Genomic DNA, 9,903 nt, shown 5'->3' on the forward strand with positions numbered 1-9,903 from the left:
ACATCATTAAAATATTTGAAATACAAATACAAAGTACTGGCAATCTTAGTATTTGAATTATAGAATACGAAATATTTTAATCTTTTGATTTGAAATACAAAATACAAGTTGTATTTTGTAATTCAAAAATTAAAATTGCCAGATTTTTTTATTTTGTATTTTGAATTTTTTATTTGTATTTTAAATATTTTATTGATATAGTTTGCCTACATGATAAGCTTTTAAAATTGTGACATTTATTATGTTATAAATTTCAGGAGCACATTCAGGAACCCTCTTTATACAGTCATGTCATAGACGTGGATGAATATTTTCCAACAAATGTGAGTGGTGATAAATAGTGTTTCTTTTAACAATATATTTCTTGCAAAATAGTACATAAAATAAAAATATTTTCCATTCCAGATATCCTCCAATGTACTTGCTTCCATACAAAATAATATACAAAAACAGAATCTCCCCCCAAAAGCAGATGAAACTTGTTCAATATCTACAAAAAATAAAAGATATTCTGATGATGCAGGTAACTAAAATTAATTACTAAAAACGACTCTTCTCTTCAGTTTATTTTATTCAACTTTTTGACATTCTATTATTCAAGAGAATTAATACTAATCATATTATTGAATTAATTTTTTCAGATATTGGTAACAAAAAATTGAAGAAAACAAACGTTAAACATTTATTTCATCAACACACTGTAGACTACAATGACATTCAGGAGAAAATATTGGAAATAAAAAAGGAAAAATTGGCTCTACAGAAAGAAGATTTAGAATTCAAAAAGAAGTCACATCAGGAATGTACTGAACTTATGATATCATTCATTGACAAGATAGACGAACTAAAAAATATTGTTCAAACCATTGCTCCAATTTATTTAGAATAAAGTACACATGTTCTTGTTTAAACATTTTATGTAAACATTTTATATAAATAAAAATAAATTTTCTTACAGATATTGTTTCTTATATACAATTGAAATGTACCATTTTTAATATTGACAATTAATATTGAATTAAAGAGTAATTGATCACTCGATTAAGTAAAATACCATTGAATCACTCGATTAAGTATAATACCACTGAATCACTCGATTTCGTGTTTGTTCTCCACGTTCTTCATCAATACCATCATATGCTATCGGTGGTGCAACGTCTAGTTCATCGCGATGTATTTCATCACAAGGGATTCCCCATCTGATTGCCATGTTATGCAGAACGCAACAAGCGTTGACAATTAGAGCTGTACGACAAAATATTTAACCTATACACATTATAACTAAATTATGTATAATACAATTAAAATCGAGAAAGGGCCCATAGCAAGATCTTAGTGCTAAAATAATATTTCTTGTGTGATTTTATGTACAATTTCAAATTCTTCTGAATTGTACGCCGTTACTTTCGATTTGAAACATATCTCTTAAATTGAATCAGGAAAATAATATTACAACTAAATTCATAATCAATTTAGTGTTACTGATGCTTACTTTAAGACATCCGTACCTGCAATTGACGCCCACACGGAATGCAGGGAAATCCAGGTTCAAACCTTGCTAAGATAATTCTTTTCGCAACAGGTTTTTCACTCTCTATGGGGTAGGGGAGGATCTTAAGGCTCCTGATTCCTCAGCCGAGAACTCCGCGTTGACGGTAGCGACATTTCGTCGCGGACAAAATTAGAACTAATACACATGAAACGTGACAGATTGACGATGAAATGTTATCGTGCATGTCATTTTGTTATTATGTGTTTCATTGTAAAAACATGTCTTGTCTCGTATTTACCAAATTCGTAAAAATGGACCGCGAGTAAAGTTTCTTTGAATTTTATACATAAAAGTACATTTTTCACTCCTTTTAATAGCTATCCGTGTGTTTTCCTGTCTGAATAGACGTCACTTTACGTGCTTTTTACGACTATTTACTGACTACTAGGCGAAAAAAGGATAGTCGTGACCGATATTTAGAAGTGTTTTAAAGCCATCTGATTAGTCTGTTTTATCCAAATTGGCATTATTTAGAAATGGCACGTCGGACAAAATTATGTACCCATGTGTTTTCCTGTTTCAATTGCTTCACTTTACATGCTTTTTACAACTATTTACTGATTGTTAGGCGGAAAAAGGATAGTCGTGACCGATATTTAGAAGTGTTTTAAAGTCATCTGCTTAGTTTGTTTTATCCAAATTGGCTTTATTTACAAATGGCATGTCGGACAAAATTACGTGTCATTTCACGCAATTTCTCGCTTCTGACGTCACGACTTCAATCACGACTTCAATCACCGGCCGCGGCGAGTACTCAGGAGCCTTAAAGATGTCAGTAAACATCAGTAACATTAAATTGATGATCAATTTAGTTCTATGATATCACTTTTCTGATTTAATTTAAGAGCTGTGTTTAAAACCGAAAGTTACAGTTTAGAAGAATTAGAATTGTAAGTAAAATCACACAAAAATAATATTTCAGCACTATCGCAGGGTTTCCAATACAGTCGTTACAATGTTACGATATTGTGACGAACCAATCAAAGAAGAAAATACATAATTTTTTCTTCTTTGATTGATTCGTCGCAGTCGTAACATTGTAACGACTACATTGTAGACCCCCGCTAAAATTTAGCACTAAGATCTTATAACCGTCTACGGGTCTTTTTTGGTTTTAATTGTATTATATACGATTCGCGATCTTGACTTTAATTAATTTTAATAAAATTATAAAATAGCTACTTTAAATCTACATTAAGAATAATGTAAAGCAAAATAAAGTTAACCATCAAGAAAAATAATAAAAGAAATTTTAAATAATAAAAGAATTTACAAAATAATAAAAGAAATGAGTAAAATTATATGTACCAGCGAATTGTGGACGATAATGTAAAGCTCGTTCTTTCCGTAAGCAACGCCAGCGACCTTTTAAAATGCCGAAACATCGTTCAACAGCCACACGAGTCTGACAATGATGATCTGTGTACCTTGCACCTGGAGTTCCTTCTTCTTGATTTAATTTTGGTGTCAGCAAAAAAGGTAAAAGTGGGTATGCAGAATCACCTAAAACGTATAAATGTTTTTAACCAACGCTGACATCTTTTTTGTTAGATCGAAGCAGATTTAAAATTAAGAAAGAATACAATCAAGAATATAAAAAAACACAAAATATCATTAAGTGGTTCTCTTCATGCAATTATCAATGCTCTGAATTGTGGACAATTGAACTTGTTTTCCAGTAACAGCTGACAAAATTGAAGAAATCAAACAATAGTAATAATTTATTAATTGTATGATATATGGACTTAATGTTAACCTAATTAGATATAGATTGTATGCTATAGACTGTGCTCAAATTATTATTTGTTAAAGAAAATTATAAATACTACAATATTAAAGTTTAGTAGAACATGAATACAATTGCTTCTATGTATCGATATTATTGGACAATATAATTACCTAGAAGCCAGCTATCAATTTCACCTTCTCTGTGTCTCCGTTCTAAATGAGCAAATATTCTCGATGATCGTAACACTCGAGCATCATGTGTTCGGCCACCATGAGCACTATTTACCGCGAGAATTTCGCAGTTGGAACCACAAATCTGAAATTACATCTATTAGTTAGAAATTTATTATTATTGCATTTGTACTATTTTCTATACAAATTACATGATTACATGTTTATATACTTACAACCAACACATTTAGTGAATGATATAACTTTCTGTTTATAAATAAATATTCCCTCTCAGCTTCGGGTGGAACAATGGCAACATGTGTACCATCTATTGCTCCAATAACGCCTGGAAAACCACCATTTATGAAAAATCTAAAAGAAAAAGATTTAATTTATTTTATCATTGTAATAATCTTTCTCCTTAAAAAACCAATTAAAACTTTTATTTAATGTTATATAAAATTTATAGCTTATCATACATGTCTGTATCATGAATTAATTAGGTTAGTCTTGATTCCACACATATAATACATATATAATAGAATTAATAATTATTACCCTTGTTTGATTTCTTGAATTCTGCCAGCAGTTACTGGGAAACGAATCCAATTGTTCATTGCACAATTCAGAGCGTTAACAGTGCCATGAAGAGAACGACTTAAAGATGTTTGTGACATGCACGTCAAAAATTCTTGTCCAACTCTTCGTTGATATGACCCTGCTGCGAAGAAATTTAATGATGCCAGTATCTAAATAAAATAACACATTAAATTAAAATAGAGAAATCATTAAGAATTTAATGACACTAAATAAATTTCAAATTTAAAGTATAGTGTACCTAATTCATGAGATATTGCAGTTCTTCGTGATATCTGACGCATGAATGGCACCAATTCTCGAATTAGCATTCGAGTCGTATCCTTTGTCAGTCTAAAATTTATAAAAAGCATATATAATCATGCTGTAATATGAATCTTTGCCATTACTAAGGACTTTAAATACAAAATTTACCTGTACAACTTGCGAAATTCATTATCCGAAATAGAAAATGGGTCCGATACATCTCGAAGTATTCTTCGCGTAATCCTCATTACTTGATTATGAGGCTCAAAAGCCTCATCCTCTTCATCAAGTAATAAGATTGCAGCCATGTAGATCGCCATTTCTATCAGCTCTTTCCTGGTAGAAAAAAATTTACATAATTCTATACAAAATTAAGAAATGCTACAAAAATCTACATGAAAATGCTAGAATTGAAATCTGTTCTAAACTTTTGTAAATTTTTGTATTTTTGTAGTACAATTTCTACAAATTTTTCAGTGAAATTACATCAAACTACAAATTATAACATTCTTTCTAACACATTATTTCTAAATACCTTTGACGAAAAGAATATCTATGAATAAATTCAAAATTCTACTAAAAATAGAAATTTATAGAAATTATTACTTTTTTTATAGAAATGTATATTTTCTTGTAAAAATATTTTTTTTTCGCAAAAACATTTTTTCTTAATAATATAAAATTTAATTACTAAAATTAATAAATGGTCCAATACTAGGATTTTCGATAGAATTTTATATAATTTTTGTAGAATTTTATATAATTTGTTTGTCAAGATTTACCTTCGGACTTTCAAAAATTTGTGCAAAACAGTAGTTAACCTAAAATTCTTAACTATCCCACACTAAAACGCGTCACCGGCGTCGCAGAGATGATTTCTCTTGCTCTATTTCTCAGTCTTTCTCTCTCGGATTTCACCATTCGACAAGAAATTTCTTGCCGAACGAACTCCCGTGAGATGGCTCACATTTTCACCATGATGAAAGTTACGGAATCACGCGGACTGTTCACTTTTCACATTTTCACTAGATTTTAGATAGAGAATCGACCCCCTGAGTTCAACAAGCTTTGTATCACGTTCGTCCGCGCACTCGAACACAAGGCTGTACCGCATCCGTGTAACCGCCGATGCCAAATGTAAAAACGTCGAGTAGAATAAACACGTTGTTATTTTTCTACCTTTAAGAAAACGTCTAATTCCTCCAAGCGACCTTTCGCGCCCGATCCTGTACCGTCGACCGCCCGTGCGCGAAACACGGTCGTTACAGCATAAAGAGTTTGCACACCAAGCACACTTTATAATTGCTACATTATTGCATGACGCACATATAGCTTCACAATTTTTGAAACAATAATCTACGGGATTATCAAATTTAGGTGATTTTTCCTGTAAATATCCGCTTTTGTACCACGAATATTTAAATAAATTTATTGTTTCCGTTTAAATCAAAGAAAGAAGGGATCAACTAATGAGCGAGTTACCCGATTTTCGCGTTAATAAAACATCGCGCCCCTTTATACACACGGGCGTCGACTACGCGGGGCCGTTGCTAGTTCGAACTTCCAAGGGTCGTGGGTACAAATCTCATAAAGCTTATATTGCAGTGTTCATTTGTATGACCACAAAAGCCCTGCATATCGAACTCGTGTCCGATTACTCTGCGGCTACCTTTTTAGCAGCGTATCAACGTTTTATAGCGCGCCGAGGAGCTCCAAGCTCCGTTTATTCAGATAACGGCACAACGTTCCGCGGTGCCGATCGGGAACTAACCGCCTCCTTCCAAGCTACCACGCGGGATCCAAATTTTCAAAATTATATAGCTTGTGAAGGTGCAAAGTGGCATTTTCTTCCACCGTCAGCACCACATTTCGGTGGTCTTTGGGAAGCGGCGGTTAAAAGCATTAAATATCACATTAAGCGTTCAATCGGATCGCATACATTGACGTTCGAAGAACTGACGACATTGTTATGCCGCATCGAACTATTTTTAAATTCACGACCGCTTGCCGCTGCGTCCGATTCTATCGATGATTATGCTCCTATCACCCCCGGTCATTTCTTGATCGGTACGAGCCTGACCGCAAGTCCTGAGGCAAGCGTACTTGATCTCTCAGAGCAACGTTTGTCTCGCTGGCAATTAATACAAAAATTAAACGAAGAAATCTGGCGAGCATGGAGAAATAATTATCTTCATACTCTACAACAACGGCCGAAATGGCGTAGCGTACAGCAGTTAGCGAAGCAAGGACGATTAGTCCTGTTACGTGATCCTCTCGCGCCTCCGAGCAAGTGGAAACTTGGCCGCATTACACAGTGTCACCCGGGCCCTGATCATCTCATCCGAGTTGTTACGATAAAGACGGCAACTGCTGAATATAAGCGACCGATCACAAAAATCTGTTTCTTGCCTGTCGACATCAATTCTTACAATGAGCGCGACAACGCCACGGCGGGCGGTTTAGCACGATAAATAAACCTCGTGCCTGTATATATGTAAATATTAATCTCAGCTACTGTTCATTACATTGTTGTATTCCGCTTAGCTTTAAGACCGGTCGAATTTATCGAATGTCACACACATTCGAGGCGGGCGGTATGTTTCCGTTTAAATCAAAGAAAGAAGGGATCAACGGTCGCTACGGTTACCTTCTATTCAAGGACCATAATATAAACATCTTAGATCATGCTCTTCGCGCCGAAAGCGACCCTCTCTCCTTTCTTTACCATTTCCACCAATTCACCTGCGAATTCTACGAAAAGGGGGGACCGGGGTTTTCCGGCGGTTGCCGCGCCTTTTCGCGAATGCTCAGATTCGTTTCTGACCGAGAGGCAATCACACTGTAGTAGCATAGTATAAATACATATTACTCAAGGAGATCAGAAGTGCTTTACTCCTTTCCATTCCTCTCGGCGCGAGCCTTTACTAAGGCTGTACTAGCCAACATAGCGAATTAACACCAAAACCAGGAGAAATTCGCAAATCCAACATTTATAAACCGAGGATTAGATTCTCTATGCACGTGCATATTAATGAAATTCATTGAAGTGCCACTAGGCGGTGCATGGGACGTAACTCTCTCGTGAACGAAGTCATCGCATATATCAATAAATATAGACCCGTAATAGTTCATAGAAAACGGATTTGCTATTTCGTTAAAATTCTGTTTCTGCAAAATGACGCTAAATCCAAAGAATGTTTTAAAATTGTTAGCGATCGCTTTCGATGATCCGTATTATGACTTTGAATCTGTCATTAGCGAAGCTGAAAGAAATTTAAGTTTTCATATAGAGAGTCTGATAAAAGATGCTATTCAAGAATCCTTGTATATTGAAACGTATACTACTCTCAATTTTGATGAAGAAGATATTATTCAGGATGCAGTTTCAATCGAGGAAAATAATAATGATAATTATATTCAAGGTACTGTGACTTCCAATTTAAGTGCATCTATTGAATTAACAGAAAGTTTGGATGAAGAATATAAACAAAAAGTTATAAAATTTTGGAAATCAGGAAAAAAACATAAATTAAAATTTGCAACAGTTCAAGCAAGATTTAAACGTGTTTCATCAAAGCAACAATTGTATACATGGGAAAAAGAAATTTCAGAAGGTGGAAATACTAAAGAAAAATTAAAAAAACTATCAGAATATGTATTATCTCAATTTGAAGATGCTTTACAAGAATGTTTACCAATTCATGATTTAGATATTCGCAGATGGGCTTTGAATGCTAGAAATCAATTGCAATTATCGGAAGATTTTTTTAAAGCATCTGATAAATGGATTCATAATTTTAAACAGAAGCATCATATTGTTTCTAGAAAAATTAATAAATTTATAACGCAGAAAGGTTTAATAAATGTTAATAAATTAAAAACAGAGGCTAGCAATTTTGTAGAAAAAGTAAAAACAGAACTTTTATTAACTGGGGCAGAAAATGTTTTTATTTCTGATCAATCAGGTTTTAATTTAGAAATGCACACAAGACGTACTTTATCTTTTCGAGGAAAACAAAAAATTGAAACATTAACACAATCGATAAGTTCTATGACTCATAGTTATACAATTCAGCCAATCATATCAGCAAGTGGTTCTCTTTTATCACCGCTATTAATTATTTTACAGGAAAAAGATGGAAAATTTGGACCTCAAGTAGAACAAAATCTTTTTAGAGCTGCTAATGTTGTCGCATTACCTTCAAACTCTGGTAAAGTGACAACAAACCTTGTAAAAACATGGTTCACAAATGTTTATCTTCCAAACTGTAAAAATAATAGTGTTTTGCTTTTAGATTCATGGAGTGGCCAAAATTCGAAACAAATAGAAACAATGGACACATTATCCAAAAATATAAAAATTTTAACAATTCCTGCTGGGACGACCGGAATGATTCAACCTCTCGATGTCTTCAGTTTCAGAATCTGGAAAAATTATATTAAACATTTCTCTGACATGATTCTTTTATATAACTACGATGTAAACTTACATTTGCGAAACAATATTATTAAACTCCAGTCACTTATTCATAATCAATTTTCTTCTCCTCGGTTTATTTAAATATTCGTGGTACAAAAGCGGATATTTACAGGAAAAACCACCTAAATTTGATAATCCCGTAGAATATTGTTTCAAAAATTGTGAAGCTATATGTGCGTCATGCAATAATGTAGCAATTATAAAGTGTGCTTGGTGTGCAAACTCTTTATGCATTAATGAATTTTTTTTTGCATATCATTATTGTAAAATTATAAACAATAATCTATTAAAAATATACAAAAAAATCAATTTAAAAAAGGTAAAAAAAGTATTAAAAATTAAAAAAGTTTAAAAAAATTAAAAAAAAAAATTTTTAATATTAAAAAACAAAAAAATAATGTTCTGCATTAGTTTTACTTTTTAGATAAATAGATTAGACATAGATAAAAATGTAAATAGGCTTTCGTCATCCATTCGTCGTAATAATAATTCCTCGTGAGAAGGGTGGTTTACCCTCTTGCAACAAGGGTGCATGGAAATTCGTACATGTAAAACTCTATTATTTTGTTAAGGTGTGGTTCGGTGAATCTTACACACAGCGCAGCAAGAGACTGAAAGACTCTTAGTGTAACTCCTTGATATATACTCGTCACAAAGTTTATTAATGTAAGACAAAATCAAATGTAATGCGTACAGTATGATAAAATACACGCTGCTTGAATACAGCACGACCGTGCGCGCATAACAAGAGAGAAAGAAGAAAAAATAAAGAAGGGCGGTAAGGGAGCAGAACAGTGGCTCACGCATCGCACGCGGGAAGTTTCCGCAGTAACAGAAAAGTAACTAGACCGTACCGACTTTGGTAGTGGTGCGAAAAAAACAAATAAGACGACGAGAACAATCTTAACATTCCCCCCGTTCGAGTGCTTCTATACTCTATACTTGGAATGTACTCTATACTTGAACATGCCGATTGCATTAAGTGACCTATTGAATTTTTCCTTTGCTAAGGCTTTGGTCAAGAAGTCCGCATATTGATCCTCGGATCGAACATAATTTACGCATAAATCTCCTTTTACAAGCTGTTCTCTGATGAAGTGACAATGTATATCTATGTGTTTCGTTTTCG

At 33.4% G+C, this 9,903-nt stretch overlaps 3 protein-coding genes across 3 annotated transcripts; 1 reads left to right on the forward strand and 2 right to left on the reverse strand.

The window, feature by feature from the left end:
• Positions 1-852: 852 nt before the first annotated feature.
• LOC120356773 (putative nuclease HARBI1) lies at positions 853-4,165 on the reverse strand. Its single transcript, XM_039447105.1, has 5 exons — positions 4,010-4,165; positions 3,688-3,823; positions 3,452-3,596; positions 2,861-3,055; positions 853-1,245 (listed from the first exon to the last, which is right to left on the reverse strand). The coding sequence occupies exons 1-5, from the start codon at positions 4,126-4,128 to the stop codon at positions 1,070-1,072; spliced, it is 771 nt and encodes a 256-aa protein (XP_039303039.1). The 5' UTR covers positions 4,129-4,165; the 3' UTR covers positions 853-1,069.
• On the reverse strand, positions 4,134-4,620 carry LOC120357293. The gene is made up of 3 exons (XM_039447454.1): positions 4,463-4,620; positions 4,258-4,381; positions 4,134-4,172 (listed from the first exon to the last, which is right to left on the reverse strand). The coding sequence occupies exons 1-3, from the start codon at positions 4,612-4,614 to the stop codon at positions 4,134-4,136; spliced, it is 315 nt and encodes a 104-aa protein (XP_039303388.1). The 5' UTR covers positions 4,615-4,620.
• Positions 4,621-5,763: 1,143 nt separating this feature from the next.
• LOC113004912 lies at positions 5,764-6,765 on the forward strand. The gene has a single exon (XM_026139585.2). It carries the CDS (start codon positions 5,764-5,766, stop codon positions 6,763-6,765), a length of 1,002 nt encoding a protein of 333 aa, XP_025995370.2.
• Positions 6,766-9,903: the final 3,138 nt, after the last annotated feature.

This window comes from Solenopsis invicta, chromosome 3 (assembly GCF_016802725.1).
Source record: "Solenopsis invicta isolate M01_SB chromosome 3, UNIL_Sinv_3.0, whole genome shotgun sequence".
In the NCBI taxonomy this organism is placed as follows: Eukaryota; Metazoa; Arthropoda; class Insecta; order Hymenoptera; family Formicidae; genus Solenopsis; species Solenopsis invicta.

Bases quoted from the DNA above. Each gene is read 5' to 3' on its own strand.
- LOC120357293 (XM_039447454.1), bottom strand. From the start codon at position 4,614: ATGGCGATCTACATGGCTGCAATCTTATTACTTGATGAAGAGGATGAG. The intron at 4,382-4,462 runs GTAAATTTTGTA...TATAAATTTTAG, and splicing joins GAATTTCGCAAGTTGTACAG to ACTGACAAAGGATACGACTC. The intron at 4,173-4,257 runs GTGTCATTAAAT...ATTTCTTCGCAG, and splicing joins TTAAATTTGAAATTTATTTA to CAGGGTCATATCAACGAAGA.
- LOC113004912 (XM_026139585.2), top strand. From the start codon at position 5,764: ATGAGCGAGTTACCCGATTTTCGCGTTAATAAAACATCGCGCCCCTTT.
- LOC120356773 (XM_039447105.1), bottom strand. From the start codon at position 4,128: ATGTCACAAACATCTTTAAGTCGTTCTCTTCATGGCACTGTTAACGCT. The intron at 3,824-4,009 runs GTAATAATTATT...TTTTTCTTTTAG, and splicing joins ATTCAAGAAATCAAACAAGG to ATTTTTCATAAATGGTGGTT. The intron at 1,246-2,860 runs GTACATATAATT...TTTGTCGTACAG, and splicing joins TTATCGTCCACAATTCGCTG to CTCTAATTGTCAACGCTTGT.